This window comes from Epargyreus clarus, unplaced genomic scaffold (assembly GCF_041222505.1).
Source record: "Epargyreus clarus isolate Ecla_fem2 unplaced genomic scaffold, WU_Ecla_fem_2.2 ptg000034l, whole genome shotgun sequence".
NCBI classification, from domain to species: Eukaryota; Metazoa; Arthropoda; class Insecta; order Lepidoptera; family Hesperiidae; genus Epargyreus; species Epargyreus clarus.
Genome location: NW_027332239.1, coordinates 13,818,057 through 13,833,495, shown reverse-complemented (window position 1 = coordinate 13,833,495; position 15,439 = coordinate 13,818,057). Strand labels below are relative to the sequence as shown.

The 15,439-nt window shown below is 35.6% G+C and overlaps 2 protein-coding genes and 1 long non-coding RNA gene across 3 annotated transcripts; 1 reads left to right on the top strand and 2 right to left on the bottom strand.

Annotated features, from left to right (window-relative positions):
* The first annotated feature begins 3,325 nt into the window (after positions 1–3,325).
* On the top strand, positions 3,326–4,062 carry bc10 (BLCAP apoptosis inducing factor bc10). The gene has a single exon (XM_073091346.1). It carries the CDS (start codon positions 3,515–3,517, stop codon positions 3,752–3,754), a length of 240 nt encoding a protein of 79 aa, XP_072947447.1. The 5' UTR covers positions 3,326–3,514; the 3' UTR covers positions 3,755–4,062.
* A 6,874-nt stretch (positions 4,063–10,936) lies between these two features.
* On the bottom strand, positions 10,937–11,621 carry LOC140756086 (uncharacterized). Its single transcript, XR_012103869.1, has 2 exons — positions 11,573–11,621; positions 10,937–11,292 (listed from the first exon to the last, which is right to left on the bottom strand). It is a non-coding gene; the product is annotated as an uncharacterized LOC140756086 (long non-coding RNA).
* Positions 11,622–13,978: 2,357 nt separating this feature from the next.
* On the bottom strand, positions 13,979–15,356 carry RpS28b (Ribosomal protein S28b). The gene is made up of 2 exons (XM_073091431.1): positions 15,070–15,356; positions 13,979–14,098 (listed from the first exon to the last, which is right to left on the bottom strand). The coding sequence occupies exon 1, from the start codon at positions 15,269–15,271 to the stop codon at positions 15,074–15,076; it is 198 nt and encodes a 65-aa protein (XP_072947532.1). The 5' UTR covers positions 15,272–15,356; the 3' UTR covers positions 13,979–14,098; positions 15,070–15,073.
* Positions 15,357–15,439: the final 83 nt, after the last annotated feature.

Here is a 15,439-nt window from a genome sequence, read left to right as displayed (position 1 = left end):
GGAAACCTTCCCGAGTGGGGTTGGGAACTCCATATTTCGTACGCATGCGCGATGAAGGCCTCTCTTTCCACCCACATGGTTATGTAGCCGAGCTCTGTAGCCGTCTTCGGCTGCACATCGTGACATTAAATACTAAGGATACATATCTTTCTATACCGAGGGCATTCAAAGGGATTACGGGTGATCGAACCGCAATTCTCCCTTTGTACTCCGCCGTAGCGGTTAGATTTCCCTAATCACAACAAGACAGTTCACAAGAAAATGGAATTAGGAGTATTTGCGCAAAAACTATTTACAGTGAACTATGAACTTTTGGGCAAATGGCAGAGGTTAGCCGCTTTTCGGTGTAATACGGGTTGTTATTTATTTTTGTACTTAAGAGTTCTTTCTGTACTTATCCTCCAACAGATCTCCAAATATAGACCTTATTATGAACAGATAAAAATAAGAAAGAAAATTTGGCAAATCCAAAAGTGCACGACTCATAATGCTCATTTAATTATGAAATGTAAAAAAAAAGAAAAAAAAAACTTAAGTCGTTAAAATTTAATCATTCGCATTCAGTGACCTACAATCGTCGATTAGAATTAAAAAAAAAAATTAACTCAAATGATGGATTTTTTCACAAGTTACAGTGTTTTCAGGTTTCACACATGACGGACAGGAAAATTTTTTGACCTATTTTGGTGTTTTTTTCCAATTCTATTGCAGTAAATCAATTTTTAAAAAGTATGGAATTATCTTGACAATAGTATGCAAAATATCTTGATTCCGTGAACTATCAAGGCTATAATAATAAAAATAGCCGCCAAAATGAAGCGAAAAAAATTTTTCGATCGTAAAGCACTCTCTGATGCTTCGCATCATGAGTCGTGCAATAAGAGATACTCCAATATTTTTATACCATTTAGGCACGTAAGGATACGAATGATACGATTAGTATTAATATAATTAGGTACTGCCTATTAACAATGATGTTAAATGGTGTTGTGTTCTGGTTTGAAGGGTGTGGTAACGGAGATATTTTTCTGAGGCATTCCAATTTAGTCTTCAGGGGTAGCAACGCATCCGTAGGCGACTGCGGATAGAACGCTTATTTTATCAGGGATTGATTACAGTTGTATACAGGCGGCAGTAGCCATTTACCATCAGGTGGACTACGTATGCTAGCTTATAGTTTACTGCTGATAATCGTTCACTGCCGCTCATGAACATCTGTAACCAATTCCAAAACCACAGGTGCATTGACTCCTGAGGACTAAGATGGTAAGGCAGTAGCCATTTACCATCAAGTGGACTACGTATGCTAGCTTACAGTTTACTGCTGATAATCGTTCACTGCCGCTCATGAACATCTGTAACCAATTCCAAAACCACAGGTGCATTGACTCCTGAGGACTAAGATGGTAAGGCAGTAGCCATTTACCATCAAGTGGACTACGTATGCTAGCTTACAGTTTACTGCTGATAAGTGTTCACTGCCGCTCATGAACATCTGTAACCAATTCCAAAACCACAGGTGCATTGACTCCTGAGGACTAAGATGGTAAGGCAGTAGCCATTTACCATCAAGTGGACTACGTATGCTAGCTTACAGTTTACTGCTGATAAGTGTTCACTGCCGCTCATGAACATCTGTAACCAATTCAAAAACCACAGGTGCATTGACTCCTGAGGACTAAGATGGTTACCATGGTATCCATAACTCGGCGAAACACGATCATAAGTCAGAGGGAAAGAGGTCAATATAAGGTGGCCACCCATTCAGCGGACAAAACAGAAAATAGTACGCCGAGGCTATAAATCACGCCATGAAAATGGCACCTAAATTTCGCCGCATTTTCATATTCAACGCAGGTTGCTGTTCCGCTTCTGATCACGAAGGTTAAATAACTGTTTTGTAAATTCTAAGCCTTAGCATCACAGTACCTGTATTTGTTTTGTAGATACAGTTATGTACTTAAGATCTTTTATTATTTAGAAGGTAAAGAAACCCTGTTTTTAAAATTATTAGATGGTACATTCCATTTTGAAATTTAAATGAATAATAGGTTAAAATATATTTATTAAGTACATATTATTTTATACACTAAACTACTACTAATTAGTGAAAATATTACCATTGTGAGTATATGCCTATATTGGTCAAAAACCCCTATTTACTATCCGTGGTTTTATTAACCATGAAAACATAGACAAACTAACTTCCTTTTTTTTATTAATTGAAATATGTTATTACATAAAGTAACATTAGTTACGACATACCTATGTGCAATTAAGTAAAATTGTGAACAACAATTTATTACTCGCGGTGACGGGTTGGCTCGCTTCCAGTTATAACTAAGTGGTAGGGTTGGTGAGACTTATTGCCTTGTCTGGCCATTACAGCGTACTTTAATGAAACAATGAAATATTTCTAATACTTTTCGTTTTTTTTTATAATATATGAGTAGCAGACGAGCATGCAGTCCTGATGACCTGATGACAAGTGGCTACTGCCCCCCATGGACATCTATAATCATTCCCAGATAGGATTAGATACTTCTACTTGAGACCAGTCACAGATGCGCTGCTACCCCTGAGGACTAAGCTGGAACGCCTCGAAAAAGTATGTCTCCCTTACCACACCCTTCAAACAGCAGCAGCGCTTAGTGCTGCTGTTATGAGGCAGAAATAGGTGTGGCGGTGGTGCCGCCGGAGTCGAACCACAAAGGGTTTTACCCTTGCTTTTCTTTTCTATGGTTCTACCACCTTAAAAAAATCTATATCGTCATGCCATATATGAAAGAAAATAATCTTCTAAGTTTGGAATCACGGTATATAACTGCAAAGTTTTAATACAAGCTTACAACATATATGCATAATTATATTTACGAAGAACCACGTCCAATCAACTGAGTAAAGCGCTCTTAAAAATATTATAGTCTTTCTTATACTCCATATTCCAAGCTTTTAGTTTAGAGCATCTGCCAACTACATCCAAGCTTCTTGGAACTCATATTTACACAACTTTTATCGAATTATAAAAAACTTCAAATCCTCTTGCAATGTATAAAAATAATGTAATTAGCTAGCAGAGGATTTTTAATCATATTTCAAATCGTCTGTTAATGTCACAAAAAGAGTTATTCAAAGACATACATTAAATATCGTATAGAACAAACATAATTTTATTATATCAGTATGTAAATTATATACTCATCTCATTAATTTTGGAAAATATAATATTACTTTAATTTAGGAAAGTATAAAAGCTGAACGATCTTGATTTACTTTTACATGCTAGGTAATTAAGACAAAAATGTGAAACAGCTGTCAACGCTGTCAGTGTCATCTGTTTGTCAATTCGTAAATGGTTCCGAAGAGCTCGCGTCGACACTTCGACATTCCCCATTTTTATATCTTGACATTAATTTTCGTAGATAATCATTAATCGGACAAAACATGTCGATTGCGGCATCTATAACAAGTCGTGTTTTCTTCGGGCGATAGTCACTCGCGAACGTTGGCCGAGATGTATTGTCTACAATGGCTGATACCCGTGTTACTGATACCGAAACCCGTCAACCCGGCGCTAGTAAATACGCACGTTATGTTCATGGTGTTATATTTAATAGGATTTTTTCTGGAACGCAAGCCGTGTACTGTGTGCAGCGTGGTGTTCTTGGCAGCGGTGATATTAATTTGTTACAGCGGTATCGGTAACTGCTTGTTCTGGGCGAGTCAGTGCGACGGAGAGAAGTACGACACCTAGTGACTTCCGGGCCTTACCTTCCGTGCTCAAAGTGCAACCTGTGTTCCTGTCGCCAAAAGGCGGGAATCGCCATGATTACAATCACGATTCTCGCGCTAAATCGGAAACGAAACGAGTCTTGTAAATCTTGTAAATAATAATTATTTACACAACCGTTGTGTAAATGCGAAGACATTTAAGCATCTACGCCGATATGTACTTACAGCGGCAATGTTATGTTGACAATTGAAATCTTGTGATGATTATGATGTACAGTTATTGCTAGTGGATTATATTATTATAATGTGAAATACAAATTCCGTTTTAAAGCTGCTGTTTTATTATAATATTATAAAATAATATATCTAATCTGATTTGCTCACAAGCTATCTTGCCACAAATCTATTCAATTATTATAGTGTAATAACTAATATGGTTTCTGAACATGTAGATTTACACTAATTAACTAATCAAAGTCGGTAATTTATTGATATTAATTTAATTCAAATAAATTCAATTTAATAACTTTTATGCAATATTTATTTTTCCATTCTCCACATAGTATACCACATTTAAAATATTAATGAAATGTTTTAAAGTGTAATATGTCTTATTGCAGTGTTATAGAACTTATGTTTTTATGTCACTCTCCAATAGTTTAACTTACCTGTATACTTATAGTATGCTTACATGCATGTAAATATCAAGTTTATACAAATGTTAAATTGTAAAGATTGGAAATGATTTTGTTCTTGGCTCTCGGCTATCTAAAAAAAATATATTGATGCTTGGAAGGCAATCTTACTTGGCAACAATGAGCTTTTTCTTTAATTTATATAGGAGTACCAGACGAGAGTGCAGTCCCTCTGGTGGTATAAGGGCTACTGCCATTTACATCTGTAATCAACCCCAGATAGGATTAGATATTCCTTAGTAACAATTGCCTTTCAAACATCAATATGACTGCAGTTTTAACCCTAAGACTGCATCCGTTTTTACACCCATAATTTGCAAGAAAGGTTTTTGTATTTTTCTTGCACTAAGTAATTATAAGTGTTTTTGCAATTCTAAAGAGAAACTTAAATGGTAATTTGTTAAATAATTGTTTGATTTAAAACAATGGCCTATTTTTAAGCGATACCACTATTGTATTTAAATTATTTTTTACTTTGTAGTATCACAAACAATTGTATTTTTTCAGGTAAGTTTTATTTATACAATATTACCAAAATATTCAAGTCCTTGAAAATTCTGCAACAAAGATCAAAAGGAATTTCATGCAGGTTTTTAACACAAAATGGCAACATTTTTATCCTGAAAAAACAAACTATCATGATGAAGTAGATAGTTAAGTAATAATTTGGGAGTAGGTAGGGCTGACACAGCAAACTGTTATAAGCAGGAGTCATCCAATCCTATAATTAGGTGAGTAATTAATGAAACTATTTGTTATTGAAATAGCTAATTGCTGTGTACAAGAATAAACATTGATTTCCAGTAAATAATAATATAGGTAATACAACTAGTTCTATTTATAATAAAACAAGGTTATAATACTGTGTGTATCCTTCTATAATACATTCTAGTTATAATACTGTGTCATAGATTAGTAAAGATTACTCACTCCTAACAAGAAAATGTACCCAGTTTTGAGAATAGGGAATATGCACATTTTTATTTTATTATTTTAAAGCACTTATCACATCGTTTTAACATAGTAAAAAATATAAACAATTTTATTAGTGATTGAAATATTTTTTTAAAAATTATTTAAAGTATCAATAAAATTTGACACATTTACGCGCTCTTTGAATGACGTCACGTAGCGTGATTTGTATTAATATTGATGATAACTGTATGCACATAAAGGTATTATTAAACGTCTTCAGGTTTCATCGCTATTTACATCATGGGAAAGGCTAAATAACCACCTTTTTAAATATTTCCAAGAGTTATTGTGCAAAACCACTACTATAAATACATTATATAGTGTTTTTTCTTTTGCAAAAGATGCGAAAATACGAAAAATGTGGTGCAAGATTATAGGAAACAGATATAGTACCTCCAAAATCGCATTAACATTTGTATTTACTGTAACAAACAATAATTTTAGGTAAATGATTTTAAAATATTGCATTGATCATCTACTTCGTTAGGTACTTATCGACTTCTACAACAAATACTATCATTTGAAACACACAAAATGCATTATAATCTATTATAATATTATAAAGATAGGTGACTGGTTGAAGGTGGTAGAACCCTTTGTGGTTCGACTCCGGAGGCACTACCGCCACACCTATTTCTACCTAATAACAGCAGTGTTAGGTGATGCTGTGTTCCGGTTTGAAGGGTGTGGTAGGAGACAGACTTTTCCGAGGCGTTCCAGCTTAGTTCTCAGGGGTAGCGGCGCATCTGTGGCCGACCTTAGGTGGGAATATCTAATCCTATCTGGGGTTGATTACATTTGTCCATGGGCGGACTGTATGCTCGTCTGCTACTCCTATATTATAAAAAAAAGAATATTAACAAAATAAGTTATGATTAGTTAAATATTTCCGAATTGACCTATGCATAAAAACCAGTTTATTCATTTTGCATATTTTAGGTAAATAGTCCGATTGTGCTTTGACAAAACTACTTTCAATCATTGTTCTTGATAATTCCTAATAATACTATGTAGAAAAATCGCACTAGGTAATAAATAACACTGTAGGAATATAGACAAAAACAATTTTTCTCTCAAACAGTTTGAATATCGACGCCGATAAACATCGTAACACGCTATGTGACGTCATTTTTCGATTCGACCAATGGGAATGCGTTTTGCAAATTTGAATTTCGCGCGCATAATTTACGATTTTTGATTAAAGTTTTAAACAATTTAACACGAAATAAAGAAAAAATAATGGTTTAGATGTAATTTCAGGACCGTAATGTACCGAGGAAAAAAATAACAAGCAAATCTAAATCACATGCATATTCCCTATTGAAACAGTTGCGTAAAAAAGTTTTGCCACGTCTCCGTGCTTAAATGTCCCTAAGATATTTGAAATAATTATCTATTTATTATGTAAATTACGCAGTATTAGTTATTTATTTGTAAATTTTCTCTAAAATTTTTATTTGTCAAGAATTCAAAAAAAGCACTTACTAATAAGCCGTTTGTGGCTTCATTCAATTTCAAGGCGGCGAAGTATCTTTACTAATCTATGTACTATGTGTATCTGCTGTATCTTCCCTTGTATTATAATAATTATGTAATCTCGAGGTGACCTTTGACCGACGTCTACTTTGACAAACAACTATTTAGATAGGTAGCTAGAAACTTAGCTATTAACTAGGCATAAATCGATACTAAAATAGTTTGTATACGCCCTATAGTAGCAGCCGCATTTCGTCGCCAATCCATTACTATTGCTGGTCATGAGCTCCTGGATCCTTGGGGCAAACAAAGTTGTTAAAAAATAAGTTCGTCAGAATCAAACAATCAGCGAGTCAGCGATGGCTCCACTCAAGTTTCCGCCCCGGGCCTCCGACGGCCTTAGTCCGCCATTGGTCATGAGTCTCCTGCCTGCAAAGTTGCGTCTGGCGTCTGCCAGTAGCAGATTTAACAGTAGGCTGAGCAGTGAGTAGTCTGTAGCCTAGGGCGGCAATTTTTTGTGGAACAATTTTTTTGCCGCCTTATTACTACTAGGTGAGCGCCAAAAAAATTAACGAGTAGCTACGTTAATTTCTGCTTTATGGCCCTCCAATGTATATACATTGGAGGGCCATAAAGCAGAAACAACTATATAGTTGAAAGCAGCAGCAACTATATAGTTACCTACATATATTAACCTACAATCACTGGCCAGATCATTGTAAAAGATTATAGGAGCGTCAAAATTTTAATAACTTAGTGGCGCCAAATGTGTAGACCGCCACTGGTGCCTGCTGTATTATAGGTAATGATTACCAACGGTGATGCGGTCACCCTTTCAACACCTGATTGCACCCGACTTTATTAATTTTTGTAAAGTTCGTATATTGTATTCACAAACAGCAAGACTATGTTTGATGCTGCATAATTTTAATTTCCTTTGTCTCCTAAAAACGAATATGTTAATTTTGTTATTCTGAAGATTTTTACAGATAGTTTTATCTCCATAAAAGATTACAATTAAATAATATAATCGGAGAAACGATGCGATAGTAATGGACGCAGATAAGACACTATCTACAAAGATAATGTTAATTGATAGGTAGGTACTTACATTACACATAGGTGTTAACAAAGGCAGACCGTTACCTTACTAATCTATGACCGTTACTTTAAAAATAATATTATAGCTTTAAAAAGTAACAACCACGCCAAAATCGCACAAGGAAAAGCGTTAAATTTGACGATCGTGATCAGCAGAATGGAAAATTATTAAAATCGTGTAGTGACATCGGTTCATAATAATTGTTAAAAATTTTGAATGAATCTGACCGTTCAAATTGGGTAAACATCAAGTTCCTAGATTCCCCAGATAGATATATACATACAGGCATAGATTAGTAAAGATTACTCACTCCTAACAAGAAAATGTACCCAGTTTTGAGAATTGAAATAGTTGCGTGAAAAAGTTTTGCCACGTCTCCGTGCTAAAATGTCCCTAAAATATTTGAAATTATTATTTATTTATTACGTAAATTACGCAGTATTAGTTATTTATTCGTAAATTTTCTCTAAAATATTTTTTTTTGTCAAGAATTAAAAAAAAGAACTTACTAAAATAAGCCTTTTGTGGCTTCATTCAATTTCAAGGCGGCGAAGTATCTTTACTAACCTATGCATACAGGTGAAGCTTATATAAACGTGGTAAAAACTTATAATGGTATCCATCTATGGTGGTATCAAAAGAAAAACACCTACTAAAGCTTGCTTAGAAAATAACAACAATTACTCAACGTGATAACTGTTGGACAGTTATGCCAGACAGTCGTGTGTATTTCTTCTATGCAGTTGAGTTAACGACGTGCTCATTATTTATGCAGCGATGGGCGAAGGTAAAGTTTAATTCGGCCTTGTCAGGCCCCACAGAGTGCACGACGCCACTATGTGTCTACATGTATAAGCTAACTATATGTGTTGTATCTAACATCCCTCAGAGTAATAATATAGCTAACATCCCATAAGAATTATGACGTTTTATTTAGTTGTTTTAAGGATATTTTTTTTTAAATATAGGAATAGATTCTGATTTCTATGCCTACTTAAGAATACATAGCAGAAGAAAATAGAAAAGTTAATATATTTTTATCGCTAATTATCTTATACATATTAAATCTTAGATAATTAAACCAAAATTGTGTAAGTATTAAATAGTCACTTATTATTTCACGATATAAAGAATGATAAGGGAATGAATGATAAATCAAGAGTTTTTTTTATAATATAGGAGTAGAGACGAGCATGCAGTCCACCTGATGGTAAGCGGCTACTGCCGCCCATGGACATCTGTAATCAACCCCAGATAGGATTAGATATTCCTACCTGAGATGGACCATAAATGCGCCGCTACGCCTAAAGACTAAGCTGGAACGCCTCGGAGAAGTATGTCTCCCTTACCACACCGTTCAAAACGGAACACAGTAGCGCCTAACACTGCTGTTATTAACCGTCCAGTATTGCTACCCCGGGAAGGACGGCGGTATATGTAGTCGCATACCGTCGTAATCACCAGATGTTGAATTGAAGGTGGTAGAATCCTTTGTGGTTCAACTCCGGCGGCACCACCGCCACACCTATTTCTACCTAATAACAGCGGTGTTAGGCGCTGCTGTGTTCGGGTTTGAAGGGTGTGGTAAGGGAGATAGACTTTTCCGAGGCGTTCCAGCTTAGTCCTCAGGGGTAGCAGCGCATCTGTGGCCGACCTCAGGTAGGAATATCTAATCCTATCTGGGGTTGATTACATATGTCCATGGGCGGCAGTAGTCACTTACCATCAGGTGGACTGCATGCTCGTCTGCTACTCCTATATTATAAAAAAAAATCTTGTGGGAGGAGCGAACGTTCCCCCAGGGCAGAGCCTGATCCGAGCATCGCGCTTGGAGGACTCCGGTTGTGTTCCGTTAGAGATCCTGGAGTTCGCCAACAAGCGAGTTCAACAACAAACAAACAACAAGCTGAGGACGGCCACCGGGGGGGGTTTTAGTGCGGTAAAAATCCCACATAACCCGGCGTTGCTCCCACGTCGTCGGGTACGTTTTGAAGGTTTCCTCCTCGAAAAGAAAAAAAAAAGGTAGTAATTGGTGTGGCGGTGGTGCCGCCGGAGTCGAACCACAAAGGGTTCTACCACCTTCAATTATTATTTATTATTTTACTAATTATTTTCTACTATATGCTGAATCTTTATGGCTGGATCCGAAAATTTCCTAAAAGTCTGTGCGTCAAAGTTGGCGACCCTAGTTATTACTGACCTCCTGTAGAGTGGCGTATAATAACATTACACAAAAAAAAGAAAATTGAAATTGGTTAAGAAATACTCGAGTTGTTGAAGTTTATATGAAATCGGGTTTTTCCAATTTTCCGGGAAAACTGGCGAAAATTTTCAGATTTCCTCGAAATGGGACCCCTTGTGAAACTAGCCGCATACAATGGTGTATGAATCATGTCGATCGGTCGCGGCATCGTGAAAAAATCGCCGAACAAACATAAAAATATATATATATATATATACAGGGTGTCCCGTAAGTACCACGACAAACTTGGGGAGAACAAAGGTGAGGGTCTGACCTCTCTGGGAAAAAAAATTACCTTAGTAAAAGTGTCACCGTTTTTGCACTATCAATTGTTTTAGATTTTTTGAGAAATTCAGCCCTCTTCATCTTCTTTCGTTAACTGCGTGTACAAATTTGGTGATGCAGTGTTTACTTTTTCTGTTAAATACTATCAGATAGTTGGTCTATCATATCGAAATGTAAATTGGTTAAAACATGTAAAGGAACCATAAAAAAAGATAGGGATATTTTTAGATTTTAATTTTTTTACTATTTTTCTCTCAACTTTGACTCGTCGCGGTGAAAAAAAATTGTACTGGACTATAAGTGTACTTTGCGCCAAAAAATATGTCCAGTTATTAGAGATTTGAAAAGGGTACCACACTTAGGTACTATTTAAAGTTGTAAAAAAAAAGTTAAGGCCGTTTTTGCATGAAAGGGACTGAAACCAACTAAAACGTAATGATCGAGTTTTTATTTAAATTACGGTTTCTACCGACTCACAACGTGTCAGGCAGTACTAAATCACATTATTACCTAGTTACACACTTAAAAATATCATTCTTCATTTGTAAAAAAACAATTTAGTAACTAACTAGCAAACAAAGTATTACAATTTATTAAGTCAATTTTTACCTACTTTGAACTGTCGTTTCGAAGTGAAACTTCGCACATGTATGTAATTTGAATGACAATACCATAATTTGACATCTTGGAACAGATCTGATGATGAAGCCAGCAAGTGCATGGTTCATTTCTTAGTAAATCCCTCGAGTTTGGGCTAAATTGGTAAGAGATCTACCATCCATATCCTGGCTCCATCATCAGATCAGTTCCAAGATATCAAATTATGGTATTGTCATTCAAATTACATACATGTGCGAAGTTTCACTTCGAAACGACAGTTCAAACTAGGTAAAAATTGACTTAATAAATTGTAATACTTTGTTTGCTAGTTAGTTACTAAATTGTTTTTTTACAAATGAAGAATGATATTTTTAAGTGTGTAACTAGGTAATAATGTGATTTAGTACTGCCTGACACGTTGGGAGTCGGTAGAAACCGTAATTTAAATAAAAACTCGATCATTACGTTTTAGTTGGTTTCAGTCCCTTTCATGCAAAAACGGCCTTAACTTTTTTTTTACAACTTTAAATAGTAAGTGTGGTACCCTTTTCAAATCTTTAATAACTGGGCATATTTTTTGGCGCAACGTACACTTATAGTCCAGTACATTTTTTTTTTCACCGCGACGAGTCAAAGTTGAGAGAAAAATAGTAAAACAATTAAAATCTAAACATTACCCTATTTTTTTCATGGTTCCTTTACATCTTTTAACCAATTTACATTTCAATATGATAGACCAACTATCTGATAGTATTTAACAGAAAAAATAAACACTGCATCACCAAATTTGTACACGCAGTTAACGAAAGAAGATGAAGAGGGCTGAATTTCTCAAAAAAATCTAAAACAATTGATAGTGCAAAAACGGTGACACTTTTACTAAGGAATTTTTTTTTTTCCCAGAGAGGTCAGACCCTCACCTATGTTCTCCCCAAGTTTGTCGTGGTACTTACGGGACACCCTGTATATACGGTCGAATTGAGGAACTTCCTCCTTCTTTGAAGTCGGTTAAAATTTACAAATGGTAAGACGTAGATACATCACGTGTAAGGGAAATTAACACAACGTGACGAAAAAAAAGATATTGAACACTGATGATTTTTTATTGAATAGACTTAAGTTAAACATTTTACATTTGGGAGTGAGGCTCGCGCCCTTCTGAATTTTTACCACTACTTACCTAAAAAGTCTGACTAAAAGGGGCTTCCGGGGTTGCGAGCGGCAAGAGTGGGAGCTCAAACCGTCCATGTGATGTGAGAGGAGCGTAAATTGCTCCCCCCGGGGCAGAGTCCGATAGAAGGGCATCGCGTTAGGAGGATTCCGGTTGTGTTCCGTTGGAAATCCCGAAGTTCTCCACCAAACGCCAAGGACAGCCACCGGGGGAGTTTTAGTGCGGTAAAAGTCCCACATAACCCGGCGTCACTCCCATGGCGTCGGATACCTTTTAAAGATTTCCCCCTCGTCAACAAAAAAAAGGCAGCTAGGTAGGTATGTAATTTTATATTTTGGGGACAGGAGATTGAGCTCCTGTGAAAGAAATGTTGAATCCGCCAATGTATCTAGGTACATTATGTTTTTACACATGCCTAATGCTAAATAACAATTAGTGTTGTACCTAGGTCATTCGCGTAAATACCTACCTAATTAAAACTGTGATCAATTGTTCAAGGCTAGCTGTAAGTTATTTTTTCAATCGCACATGACGTGATCACTTCATTAATCATCATCAACCCATGACTGTCTCACTCCTGGGCGGGTCTCAAGAAAATTTATGCCACAATCCACCACATTGGCCAAGTAAAAAGTGGCGATGGCTCACAGTTTCTTTTACCTTTATTTAAAGCATTAATTATACCTAATGAATTTGTAAATGCACGTAATATCCAAAAGACAGTTATAGATCCATGGGATGTAAACCTTGGACCCCAAAAATAAGTGGAATTTCTAACCACTGCTTAATGTTAAAAAAAATGATAAATTATTAGAAAAATAATAGCACTAGTCTATATCTATCTATACTATTATTATAAAGAGGAAAACCTTGTTTGTTTGTTTGATTTTAATGAATAGGCTCAAAAAAACTACAGGACCGATTTTAAAAATTCTTTCACCATTCGAAAGCTACATTATCCACGAGTAACATAGGCTATATTTTATGTGAAATATATTTGATAAATAGATTTTGAGGCGGCACAAAATTTGCCGGGTCAGCTAGTAATTAATAAACGTGTTATTGACTGTACATTTTATAAATTTCTTTCAAGTTTTCCAATATGATATGTATCTCGAGCACAGGCGAATAAACGCGAAATGACGTACGTAAAATCGTATCGGTAATCGCCACGACGTTAGCGAATCCAATCCCAGTTCACAATGTAGGAATCTTCGTTAGGAGTATAGGTGCTCTGTGGTAGGAATTTTCTTTAGGAGAGTAGGTCTTCTGTAGTAGGAATTTTAGCGCAAAGCGAATCCAAGTGTTATTATGAGTACTTATCACGGAGCACCTATACTCCTAAAGTCCTAATTGAGGTCTTTATTCGTTAGAATCATCAGTGGCATTTACAGCTATTTACTAGCCAATGTTTGTTAGTTGGCGTATTCTTGGCGAGTATTGAAATTTTAAATGTTTGTTATTCATTTATAGTTTCTCCATTTCTGTAGTTTAAATTATCTTACTTTATTAGAACTATTATATCTGCCCCCATTTGAAGATGTCAACAAATTTTTGGCGACTTACTTATATACCCTTTCTGTTTGAAGGTAGAAATATTACCATTTTATATGTTAGATTTACTTACATATATAAAAAAAATATCATAGCTATTATACACATTATTCTAAGAATTTAAATGCCCAAAATAAAACAAAATATTTTCATTTATAGTTTATTTCTAAGTTGTTACAGATGGTCTGTTAAATATTGAAGTCGTTCGCATCTTGACCTGGATGTAGATGATGGTAGAGCCTTAACCTAAGAACTTGGTATATTTACTGAAACAAAGAAAAATAAAATTTTAGTATAACTTTTACAATATCACAACATTGACATCTAATTGAAAAATGGTATAGTCCACGTAAAACTGTTAGTCCTCTCTGAATATAGAAATGAATCGCGTCGCCATAGCAAATTGTATGACTACACCTGCTCGCAACAACTTCAGAGCGGACTAGCAGTTTGGCGCATACTATAACACCCTTCACAATTTGATTCGGAGGCACCCTTGGCACATATATTAGCTTGTATATATTATACCTAGCTCTAATCCTACCTGGGGTTGATTACAGATGTCCATAGATGCCAGTGGCTCTCCACATGGCCTCCATTTTCATTTTCTTCGGCTATATTATAAAATCACATAAGGCAGACTATAGAGTCTGCCTTATGTGATGTGATATTATATAGATTATACTGATTAATAAATTATTTATGTTTAGATAATTATTCAGAAAACTATAAATACATGATGATACAGTTCTAAAATGTAAAAAAATTAACCTATTTATTTATAGAAATAGGATTTAATGTCACTCATATTCTGAACTATGAAATAAAATAAGTCTAAAAGGTGCAGACATAATCTAAGACAAGCCCTGGCAGTTTTCAATTTAAACTACAGGTCTAGAATTAAGCTTTAACTATTATATATAAAAACTCATGGAATATGAGTTTGACTGTCAGATCAAAACACCCTCTTACTCATTTTAAGCAATTGAGTAAGATAATTCAGAGGATTTTTTCCTTTAATTACCGACGTAATGTTAAATCTGTTTCATTTGTTAAGTCCACAATAAATAGTCAATCTAAGAATTTATTCACTAAAAACGAAAAGAAACAAAAAGAACATTCTTCAAACGTCATCTTTGGACAACATGACTGGCAGGCAAAGAGGTTAACCTCACAATTGGAAATACACGAATCACTGAAACTAACAATAACACTTGTAATAAAAACCACATCTTACTTTTTTATCGTAGTCTTCTAGCTTCACGCTCAGACTCGAGGAGTGTCAGGATATCCCCATCACGCACTGGCCCCTTCACGTTCCTGATGATTTGACGGCTGGTCTCCCCGATAAACTCCACTTTGACCTGGGTACACTGTCCCTGGGAGCCGGTACGGCCCAGAACCTTGATGACGCGGGCGAGAACGTTAGGTTTGTCCATCTTTACAGATATAGAGCTGACCTGGGAAAATACACGTGCACCACAATTCGGCGTGTACGGAAAAGAAAGCGTCACAGATAAATAATGGCGGGCTGTATTTGACAGCTAGTGCGTGCTTGAAAAACCGTAAATTATAGAATATTTTAATTAATTTGTAAATGAAACGGA

Excerpts from the sequence above, each read along its gene's own strand:
- RpS28b (XM_073091431.1), bottom strand. The coding sequence starts at position 15,271 with ATGGACAAACCTAACGTTCTCGCCCGCGTCATCAAGGTTCTGGGCCGT.
- bc10 (XM_073091346.1), top strand. The coding sequence starts at position 3,515 with ATGTATTGTCTACAATGGCTGATACCCGTGTTACTGATACCGAAACCC.